This window comes from Anabas testudineus, chromosome 11 (genome assembly GCF_900324465.2).
Source record: "Anabas testudineus chromosome 11, fAnaTes1.2, whole genome shotgun sequence".
Lineage (NCBI taxonomy): Eukaryota > Metazoa > Chordata > Actinopteri > Anabantiformes > Anabantidae > Anabas > Anabas testudineus.
This window is the reverse complement of record NC_046620.1, coordinates 1,749,724-1,761,650: the sequence shown is the minus strand read 5'-3', so window position 1 is coordinate 1,761,650 and position 11,927 is coordinate 1,749,724. Positions and strand designations below refer to the sequence as shown.

General features: G+C 39.4%; 4 gene segments (V, D, J or C); 1 reads left to right on the top strand and 3 right to left on the bottom strand.

The window, feature by feature from the left end:
- Positions 1 to 1,637: 1,637 nt before the first annotated feature.
- On the bottom strand, positions 1,638 to 2,223 carry LOC113153596 (the record flags this gene model as incomplete). The annotated part of the segment is given in 1 exon segment: positions 1,638 to 2,223. A coding segment is annotated over 1 exon segment (342 nt), but the record flags the coding sequence as incomplete, so codon positions are not given.
- A 1,996-nt stretch (positions 2,224 to 4,219) lies between these two features.
- On the bottom strand, positions 4,220 to 5,334 carry LOC113153595. The segment is given in 2 exon segments: positions 4,220 to 4,602; positions 5,239 to 5,334. A coding segment is annotated over 1 exon segment (258 nt).
- A 1,795-nt stretch (positions 5,335 to 7,129) lies between these two features.
- Positions 7,130 to 7,612, top strand: LOC113153594. The segment is given in 2 exon segments: positions 7,130 to 7,182; positions 7,290 to 7,612. Coding segments are annotated over 2 exon segments (375 nt in total).
- Positions 7,613 to 10,888: 3,276 nt separating this feature from the next.
- LOC113153590 overlaps positions 10,889 to 11,927 on the bottom strand; it is a gene marked incomplete at its 5' end in the record, with an annotated part of 31,187 nt that continues 30,148 nt past the window's right edge. Inside the window, one exon of the C gene segment in view lies at positions 10,889 to 11,276.

Genomic DNA, 11,927 nt, shown 5'->3' with positions numbered 1-11,927 from the left:
TCTTCACCATGGCCAAGACCAAAGAGCTTTCCAAGGATGTCAGGGACAAGATTGTGGACCTACACAAGGCTGGAATGGGCTACAAGACCATCGCCAAGCAGCTGGGTGAGAAGGTGACAACAGTTGGTGCAATTATTCGCAAATGGAAGAAACATAAATTAACTGCCAATCTCCCTTGGTCTGGAGCTCCATGCAAGATCTCACCTCGTGGAGTTTCAATGATAATGAGAACGGTGAGGAATCAGCCAAGAACCACTCGGGAGGAACTTGTCAATGATCTCAAGGCAGCTGGGACCATAGTCACCAAAAAAACAGTTGGTAACACACTATGCGTGAAGGACTGAAATCCTGCTGTGCCCGCAAGGTCCCCCTGCTCAAGAAAGCCCATCTACAGGCCCGTTTGAAGTTTGCCACTGAACATCTGACTGATTCAGAGGAAGACTGGGTGAAAGTGTTGTGGTCAGATAAGACCAAAATCGAGCTCTTTGGCATCAACTCAACTCGCTGTGTTTGGAGGAGGAGGAAGGCTGCCTATGACTCCAAAAACACCATCCCCACTGTCAAATATGGAGGTGGAAACATTATGCTTTGGGGGTGTTTTTCTGCCAAGGGGACAGGACAATTGCACCGCATCAAAGGGAGGATGGATGGGGCCATGTACCGTCAAATGTTGGGTGAGAACCTCCTTCCCTCAGTCAGGGCATTGAAAAGGGTCCTGGTTGGGTACTCCAGCATGACAATGATCCAAAACACACGGCTAAGGCAACAAATCACTGGCTCAAGAAGAAGCATATTACGGTCATGGAGTGGCCTAGTCAGTCTCCAGACCTTAATCCCATAGAAAATCTGTGGAGGGAGCTGAAGGTTCGAGTTGCCAAACATTGGAGAGGATCTGCAAAGAGGAGTGGGCCAAAATCCCCCCTGAGATGTGTGCAAACCTTGTGGCCAACTACAAGAAACGGCTGACCTCTGTGATTGCCAACAAAGGTTTTGCCACCAAGTACTAAAGCACGTTTTTCGAAGGGATCAAATACTTCTTTCCTTCGTGGAAATGCAAATTAATTTATAACTCTTTTTGAAACGCATTTTTCTGGATTTTTTTTGTCATTGTTGTGTCTCACTGTTCAAATACACCTACCATTGAAATTATAGACTGATCATTTCTTTGTTAGTGGGCAAACTTACAAAATCAGCTGGGGTTCAAATAATTTTTTCCCTCACTGTATATATATATATACACATTTAAACTGTTTTTTTTAACTGATTTGGAATCCATTTGTTTTACAGTTCTTTCAGTGACAGCTTTGCTTTTTAATTCAAACATATTTATTTTTATCTTTTATACATTTTCATCTTGTTTCCTGCTGTGTCTCTTAAGTTTTTGACTTAGAGACAAATAAATTCAGCTGCTCGGCAGCAGAGAATCACACAGCTGAACTTAGCCAATCATCATGGATCAAACACACTTATAATTTCCGTGTGATGAACAACCTACAGAGGATTAATGTGCAGACTTCAGAGTGAAGGAGCAGAGGTTTCAGTCCATGTGGACTCTGAACTAGTTCCAATATGTAGAAAACCACTTCAGGTTGAACTGACTGATGTGTTGGAAATGGAACAATGAATCAAACATGTTCCCAATAACAACAAGAAAGGTTTAATCAAACTGTGTTAATCTCATACACAAAGTTTGAGAATCATGTGTTGATGAAACAAAAACTACAACTGGAAACAGAATTTATTTGATGATCAGATTTTTTATTGACATAAAAACTAATGTGCAATAAATCAGAGATAAAAAGAGAAAACGAGAAAGACTCAGAGTCAAAGAGTGAGAACAGGATCAGAGGAAAACCAGGAGCAGAGTCCCAGTGAGTCAGCTCAGGACTGGGAACACTGGTCTCTCCTCAGAGACTCTGTGACTGGACTCTGGGAGCCCTGGGAGGCCTCACAGGTCACAGAGTTCACCTTGGTCCACTGGTCTGCAGGGATCGTCAGGGTGCTGCTCCAGCTGTAGCGTCCGTCCTTCCCCAGCGACCTGGGACTCTTGGTCTGCTCCAAGCTGCTGCTGCTGCCGTCCACCTTCCAGGACAGAGTCCAGTCTGAGGGGAAGCCCTTGTTGGCCAGACACATGAGGGTGACCTTCCCCTGATCCAGCTCCTTACTGGAGGGGGGCAGCACCGTCAGGGTGGGACGAGCATCACCTACAGTAGGAGACACCAATCAGCTTAGAGGACATAGAGCACTCAGCTGTCCATCAAACAGCAGATACTTGGACACCTTTACTGTGTGAAAGTTGATTTTCTCCTTTAAGGAGTTTCTGTCAGATGGTTTTTCTGCTCCACCAGTCACTGACTCACACATTGTTTCACTTCCTGTAAGAAACCTCTCATGGAAATCAGCACAGAGACAAAGACAAAGAGTCCTCATAGGACCTGAAATACACCAAACTACACCAGAGGAAAAATAACTAAAATTATTCTCTTCTATAAAGTTACTATATCTGTAATATTGTTTAGAACATACTTCATTTAAATGATTTAATGAAGCCACAAACTTCAGCATATTTTCATTTTCTATGATGTGTTTAAAGACCTGGTTCATTTCTATGAACATATTTTTTGTTAAAACCATCAACAGATTAAGATTTAGCTAAGATTTAGCTAGATTAAGCTACAACTTGTCAGTCTGGAGTTTCTGATCGTTTCAGTGGAAGTGGATCTGGTTCTGACTTCACTTTGACCATCAGTAGAGTTCAGAATGAAGATTCAGGAGATTATTAATGTCAGCAGTGTAGCAGCTGGCCATTCACACAGTGAATAACGTAAGAGGGAAGCATCATAGACGACCGTGGAAACAGCTGATTTTTATTTATTTATTTTTTACAGAATTTCAATGTCTCACCTATTTTTTTATTTAAAATCTGATTTCAGATTCATGTTAAATCCCAACATACTCACATTATATTTATAATGCTTTTAATTAGATTTAATCTATCTTAAAATAACTTATATTTCTGAAGAATAAAGTTATGACACATGATTTAATATGTTATTGTAGTTGGGATGTGACAAAAAACATGGATTACAGTTTCAGCAGCTTCTTTCTCCACTGGTCTGCAGCTTGCTGGATGATGATCATCACCCTAAAGATCTGCCTTCTTCCACTTCAGGGATTTTGCTAAAATATGGAGCATCCTGTGTCAAAGTGATGCAGAGGAACTGGTTCATGCATGTGTTACTACTGTAATTTCCTACTGAGAAGACGTCCCCCCCTTAAAATAACAAAATACAATGATACTGTTAAACAAATGTCAAACAGTTACAGTGGTGGAGGTACAATCAGTTTCATTTGAAGCATGAACATCCAATAAGGCTGATTGATAAAATAAATCTGTATTATGTTGAAGCGATAGTTTAAGGAGTGTTAAAATAAAACTCAACCCACCGCACAAACAGACACAGAAACATCTTAGTGAAACTGGGAGTTTGGATCAAACTGGTCTTCAGTGTTTCACTTCTGTCTCTGAGCTCAGTAACCATGGCAACAGTCAGTCATCACTGCTGAACCATGACAACAGACGAGTTTCAGTACTAAAGATAAAAAGTAAGAAGGGACGTTTTGTTCCACTGATGTTAACGTTAAACTCGTTAAACTACTGATTCTTAGTTTTAGCAACTAAACATAAATTATATGTAATAATACAGAAACAGAACTACAGAGAACAGAACTATTAGTATTTGCTTTGTTACTTCAGTGTGAATATTTTTTACTACTAAATTACATACTGAAATCCATCAAATGAATCTTACACATAAAGACTGATGATTAAATAAAGTTGTATTATATTAAAAAATAAATCATATAAAACCACATTTTGAACTTTTATTTAAATTCTAAGTAGTTTTGATTTTAAACTGTTAAATTTCTCTGGACTTCATGAAGCTCTTAGACAAAAACCCTCTTTCAGTCACAAACACAACCGATGTGATGAACAGATGTTTATTGTACTGAATTAGTCTAAATTATACCAGTAACAGGATTATCAGTGGAATATAAGTTTGAAGGTTCACTTAGTAAAATTAAGACATAAACATTTATTTGTGTTTTATAATAAGAGACGTGAAAATACCTGATTTGAACAGAAGATTTTTATTGTATTGAAACAAACAATATTAAAAAGCAACAAGATGTTGTTAAAGAAAAAGACAGAGAGAAAAAGACAAAGACAGAAAGCAGAGAAAAACCAGCTGTAGAGTCCCAGTGAGTCAGCTCAGGACTGGGAACACTGGTCTCTCCTCAGAGACTCTGTGACTGGACTCTGGGAGCCCTGGGAGGCCTCACAGGTCACAGAGTTCACCTTGGTCCACTGGTCTGCAGGGATCCTCAGGGTGCTGCTCCAGCTGTAGCGTCCGTCCTTCCCCAGCACAGAGAGGCTCTTGACCTCCTCCCAGCTGTTGCTGCTGCTGCTGCCGTCCACCTTCCAGGACAGAGTCCAGTCTGAGGGGAAGCCCTTGTTGGCCAGACACATGAGTGTGACCTTCCCCTGATCCAGCTCCTTACTGGAGGGGGGCAGCACCGTCAGGGTGGGACGAGCATCACCTACAGTAGGAGACACCAATCAGCTTAGAGGACATAGAGCACTCAGCTGTCCATCAAACAGCAGATACTTGGACACCTTTACTGTGTGACAGTTGATTTTCTCCTTTAAGGAGTTTCTGTCAGATGGTTTTTCTGCTCCACCAGTCACTGACTCACACATTGTTTCACTTCCTGTAAGAAACCTCTCATGGAAATCAGACAGTCACACAGTTTGACCTTAAAACAACATGAGGTAAAAAATGTAACTGTTAAAATAATCAAACATCTTAAATGTTCATGTCTTTAAAATATTCAGAGGAAAATGAAGAAATACAGAAAATTCACTGATGATCATCAAATATTTTTCAGCATGTAACAAAATGTTTAAACAGTCTGATATAATAAAGGATCATTTCCACATAAATATCTTCACTCTGCTCAGTTTTAACTGAGGAAATTGAATTTCAATTAATTCTAAGTCATCACTGTGTCAGGAAATAAAAACTAACGGTTTTTCTCTTTGATGGAAAAAGACAAATTAGTAACAGGAGTAATAAATAAATAACTAAAATATAAAATTTTATTTACAGGAAATGTCAGAATCTGAATTTAAGATCTTACTTTAAGATCATATTTAGAATTAGTGCAGAAACTTACTTCCAACATCCAGTCTGGTTCCTCCACCAAAAGTCCACCACAGTGAAACAAAGTCAGTGAGTCGTCGTACAAAAACCTCTGACTGTAGAGAGACACGGCTCTCTGACTCTGACAAACTGAACTAAACCTACAAACCTTCAACATTCGGTCTTAATCTTAAATATAGAAATAATCATTTATCCACTGTCCTGATACTTGATGTACTAACTATTAGTCTATTTTCAGATTTCTGAAGCTAAAACAAATCTTTTCTTTTAAAGCAGAGACTTTTAGCAAAACTTAGAATTTAACATAGAAACTCCACAGTTTTATTTTGGTAAGTTTAATGTAAAGGAACTCCAAAGAAAATCAAAGAAACAAAAAAGAATTGTTATATATTTGACTTACTTCCAACATCCAGTCTGGTTCCTCCACCGAACGTGTACCACAGTGAAACAAACAGATGAAGTCGTCGTACAAAAACCTCTGACTGTAGAGAGACACGGCTCTCTGACTCTGAAACAAACAAACTCAACTAAAACTGTCTCAGTGTTAAAAACACAAAATGTAAAAATAAGAGTATTTAAGAAATAAACACACTGCTCAAAGAAATTAAAGGAACACTTTGAAAACACATCAAATCTCAGTGAGTATTAAATATTCTTGTTGGAGTTCTACACTGATATGGACTGGGTGATGTTAAAAATAAGATGACACATCGTTTAATAAAAATAAAAATTAACAACCTACAGAGGATGAATTTAATCAAACCAAGAAAATCAAAGTGAAAAAAAGATTCAGCAGTTTCGTCCATTGTACTGAAACTTCATTCCACCATTGTCATCAGAAGGAACCCAACACCCACTGCACCAGTGTAGGGTCTGACAGTGGGTCCAAGGATTTCATCCTGACACCTCATGGCACTGAGGGTGCTGTTGTCTAGGTCTGTTTCTGATTGTTTGGTTAGAGATATTCACACCAGTGGCCTGCTCGAGGTCATTTTGAAAGTCTCTGATAGAGCTTATCCTGTTCTTCTTTACACAAAGTAACAGATACTGATCCTGTTGATGGGTTAATGACCTTCAATGACCCTGCCCAGCTTTCCTAGAGTAACTGTCTGTCTGTCTATTGGAAACTCCTCTGTGATCTTCAGACTGTGCCGGGAGAAAGCAAATAGTCTAACAGTGACACGTATTGATGTGATCCTGGAGGAGTTTGAATGTCTGGTCTTCGTCCGTAAAGGATCCAGGTATCACCTCATGCTACCAGTAGTGACACTGACCGTAGCCAAATGCAAACTAAATAAATGACAGAAATAAATGCGGATGAACAAAATTATCACTGGTTTCTATCTGTTAAACCTTTGCTGTTTTGGAAGTCGTCTCATAGTTGTTCCTCTAGTTCACCTGTTGTTAATTTCACTAACACCACAGCAGCTGAAACTAATGAACAACTTCTTCTGCTACTTAACTGAAAAGATCAATATCACAGAAGTTGAACTGACTTGATGCTAAACTCTGATTAAAAAGTGTTATTTTAAATTTTAGTAGTGTATTTGGTGCAAATTTATTAAATTTTTAAAATTCTGTATGGAAATTAAATAATTAGGTCCAAAGAAATAAAATAAATTTAAATTAAAAAATCTGAATAATATGCCCCATTACACATTTGTACAGTAATATACATTTTAATTGATAAACATCATCATCATCATCATCATCATCATCATCATCATGGTATTGATCCAAGTCCCTGTTGAAGTGGGTCAGAACATTTCCATAGAGCCACTTTGCATCAGCAGCACCATGCTCCAGTGCTCTGGGAGAGTTTATAGTCCTGAGACTTGAACCCTGGATGACTGACAGCTGTCCTTCATGACAACAGAAGACACAGAAATCCTCCTCATCCAAAACATGACTCTGATCTCCGTCCTCATCTGGACTCTCCTCTGCTGCTGCTTCACAGGTAAAGTCCAGAGAATCCAACTCCTCTCCTCTATCAACATGTGTCCCTCTGAAATGAAGCCCACAAAACCATGATGCTGCTGCTTCATGTTGTCTCTGTATCCTCAGAGTCCAGAGGTCAGTACACCACAACCCAGCCAGGAGCAGTGAGAACTGATCTGGGAGGAACCGTCAACATCAACTGTAAAACCAGTCATAGAGTAGATGATGGAGAAGATCTTTCCTGGTACCAACAGAAAGATGGAGAAACTCCCAAACTGCTCATAACCTATGGTAGCAATCGAGCATCAGGGATTCCAGATCGTTTTACAAGCAGTGGATCAAACACTGATTTCACTCTGACCATCAGTGGAGTTCAGACTGAAGATGCAGCAGTTTATTACTGTTGTGGTGAATTCTACTTCAACAGTCAGTGGTCGTTCACACAGTGAAAAGTGATCGTACAAAAACCTCCCTCAGTCAGACTGAACAGAAACTGAACTGACTGCTGCAGCTGGAAGCTACTGATACAGTTCACTGAGGACACACACACACACACACACACACACACACACACACACACACACACACACACACACACACACACGCACTATCAATACATGTACTGTGTATAAACTATTTCTCACTTTGAACTTGAAAACACATTAATTCACTATCATGTGTCAGTAAACATACTGTACACACAATGTAACATTTAATATACTGTCATAAACTGCAAAAACCTAATTTAAGGTTTAAACAGCTAAATGTTTTCCATTTCCATTGTTACCTCAAAAATACAGTACAGTACAATTGTGGATAAAGATAATTTTGTGTGTTAAAAAAGGTTTATACAGTAAGACCTCATTCATGTTTAGACTGCTAAATTCATATCTATTATTCTAAACCATCAAACATGTCTCTTAGACCCTATCCTGACTACTGTTTTACTATTGATCAGCACGTCCATATTAGATCAGATCAGTCTATCTTTATTTACAGGCTACGTACCCCAGGCTTTAAAGATTGCTGTAGTCAAACCTCTACTCAAAAAGTCTACTCTGGACTCAAGGGTTTTAGTCAATTATAGACCAATATTCAATCTTTCTTATATTACTAAAATCAATTATGTCTTTGCTCAGTATTTTGTTGAAGTACTTCTAGCACCAATTAAGACCTCCAGTGTTTTTGAGTGTCAAGCTACAAGTTTAGTACCTATTTCTGGGCAGTTTCTCCCATTCATATTTGCAGTACCTCCCAGGTTCGATAGGGAATATCAGCACAGCCATTTTCTGATCCATTCAATTAAAAACTGAGCAGAGTAAAGCTAAATTATTCTTTATTATATCAGACTGCAACATTTTGCTACATGCTGTAGAACATTTGATGATTATCAGTAAATTGGCCGGACCACTCAAGGCCTTTCCCAGAGTTATTACGTAGCAACTCTCTTGTTATCTTGGATGAGTGCTTACAGACTTTGTCCTGTTGAAAGATGAACTGTTGCCCCAGTTTGAGGTCCAGAACGTTTTGCAACACGTTTTCAGGGACGTGTCTGTATCATGCTGCATTTACCTTTCTATCTATCCTGACTAGTTTCCCAGTTCCTGCCACTGAAAAACATCCCCAAAGCATGATGCTGCCACCACCATGCTTAACTCTGGGGATGGTATTGGTCAGGTGCAGAGAGCTGCCTGATTTCATCGATACTTGGCCTTTAGGCCAAAGAGTTCAATCTTTGTTTCATCAGATCAGAGAATGTCGTTTCCCATGGTCTGAGAGTCCTTCAGGTGCATTTTGACAAACCTTTACTGAGGAGTGGTTTCCGTCTGACCACTCTACGATAGATGCCTGATTGGAGGAGTGCTGCAGAGATGATTGTTCTTCTGGGACGTTCTCCTCTCTCTACAGAGAAAAGCTGGAGCTCTTTCAGAGTAAAGGCCTTTCTCTCACTCTCACAATTTACCACAGTTTAATTTTGAGTGTCATAGCAAAGGCTGTGAATTCTTATGTATATGTAATTTTTTTTTCTTCACTTTGACATCATGGGATGTTTGTAGAATTTTGAGGAAAATAATAAATTTAATCTGTTTTGAAATGAGGCTGTAATATAACACAATGTAGAAAATGTGAAGTGCTGTAAATACTTTCTGGATACACTGTACTGTAAAAAGAAAGAACAGTATCAGAAACTTTATGATAAAAAAAAAAACTAAAAATAACTGACACGACCCTCAGACCCCAGAACTTAGAACCATGCTTGGTACAGGAATTGTCAGTACTAAAGCAAATACAGGAACATGTTTTCTCTGACACGAGACTCAAAGTCAACAAATACATAGAAACTGAACAATCATTGTGACCTTGGAAACATCAGCTGACTAAACTGTTTCTCCACAGAGTTCATCCTCTTCTTGTTGAGGAGTTTTCAGATGGAGTCAGCCAGTTCTCACTGAATGTTGAATGTCCAAATTCACATTCCTCTGAGTATTTCTGGGAGTTCTTCTTCACAGTGGTCTGAACATTGAAATATTAACTGGGTCAAACTCTGTCTGCTGAAAATGGTCATGTTCTTTGATCAGAAGCTCCAGAGCTGAAAAGAACCATGTGTTTAAATGGTTTTGAAGTTGTTTACTAACTTTACTACTCATAAATTTTACTACATGAACTTTTTAATTACAGTGAAAATATTCTGATGTCCATTAATCCCTGAGTTAGTTTAGTACCAAACTACTGAATATTCTTTACATTTAAAGATATAAATATGACGACCAAGTTTTCAGCAGTGATGAGAAACCTGCTGATGTGTTGCTGACAGCTCCAGTTGACTGACTGTGTGTGTTTGCATATGTCTCCTGCCTCTCTGCTCCCAGCTGTTAAGAGACCAGTGTTGATCAGTGTCTGTCCAGGTCTTTCAGAGACACTGACACAGCGGCAGCACAGTGATGATGTCTCTGACTCTACTGCTGGCCACCCTGGGGCTCCTTGTTCAGGGTGAGACTCTCTTGTGAAAACTGGGCTTCAGGATGGAACCAGGTTCACCACAATGATGTTCTGCTATGATGGAGAACCAGTGGAACCAGCAGCATTGACCTTCTTCCATCTCTTGTCCATGTTAAACTAATGATCCTCTTCTGTTTGGATGTTGATCATCTTTGTCCGAACTGGATTTGTCTCAAGAACCCTTCTCCTCTGTTTCATGGTTTCCAGGTTCATCAGGTGACATCGTCCTGACTCAGACTCCTGGATCTTTGTCTGTTGTTTCAGGTCAGACTGTGTCTATCAGATGTAAAGTCAGTTCATATGTTGGTAATAATCTGCAGTGGTACCTCCAGAAACCTGGAGAAGCTCCTATACTATTGATTTATGATGCAGCTTCTCGTCAGTCTGGAGTTTCAGATCGTTTCAGTGGAATTGGATCTGATCCTGACTACACTTTGACCATCAGTAGAGTTCAGACTGAAGATGCAGGAGTTTATTACTGTCAGCAGGGTAACAGCTTCCCGTTCACACAGTGAAACACCGTCGTACAAAAACCTCCCTCAGCTTCAGAGGAACTGATCTGAATCAACATCTGCTCAGAATCAGAGAGACTTAAAAAATGGCCTTTGACACTAAAGTTAATGTCACATAATATTATAAAATTTAAATCATAGTAATATAAGTTAAATGCTCATTGTTGAACCTTAATATTTATCATTGATTAGAGTCTGATGATTTTGTATTTATTTTAAAGTATTCATTGTTGTTTTTTTCTGTAAATGTAGATTTTCAATACATTTAAATATAAGTTGTTGATCATATGACAAAGTTATTTTTGTCATAGATGAGTGCAGTGTCTGTAATAAAGTAGTTTTTGTTAGTTTTTGAATAACACTGGGTAAATTTGTAAGCATTAAAAAATAAGTAGGCTCAATATGAGACATCACTTTAGATGAATAAGCAGAAACAAATGTTTTGAATGAGATTTTATTTTATTGTATTGAAATAATCAAAACGTTACAAAGCGAAAGCAACAACAAGATATTTTTAATGAAACACGTCATTAGAGACTGAGTTAAAGAAAAAGACAGAGATGGAGAGCAGAAGAAAAACCAGTAGCAGAGGAAAACCAGTAACAGAGTCCCAGTGATTCAGGTCAACACTGGTCTCTCCTCAGAGTCTCTGTGACTGGACTCTGGGAGCCCTGGGAGGCCTCACAGGTCACAGAGTTCACCTTGGTCCACTGGTCTGCAGGGATCCTCAGGGTGCTGCTCCAGCTGTAGAGTCTGTCCTTCCCCAGCACCCCGGGACTCCTGATCTCCTCCTTGCTGCTGCTGTCAATTCAAATGTATTCAAGTTTATTGATACAGCACCAAATCATAACAGAATTATCTCTGTGCACTTCACAAAATAAGGTCGAACCTCATCAATTCAAAGAAAGAACCCAACAATCCTCCTTGACTGTCCACCTTCCAGGACAGAGTCCAGTCTGAGGGGAAGCCCTTGTTGGCCAGACACACAAGTGTGACCTTGTCCTGCTTCAGCTCCTTGGAGGGGGGCAGCACCGTCAGGGTGGGACGAGCATCACCTACAGTAGGAGACACCAATCAGCTTAGAGGACATAGAGCACTCAGCTGTCCATCAAACAGCAGATACTTGGACACCTTTACTGTGTGACAGTTGATTTTCTCCTTGAAGGAGTTTCTGTCAGATGGTTTTTCTGCTCCACCAGTCACTGACTCACACATTGTTTCACTTCCTGTAAGAAACCTCTCATGGAAATCA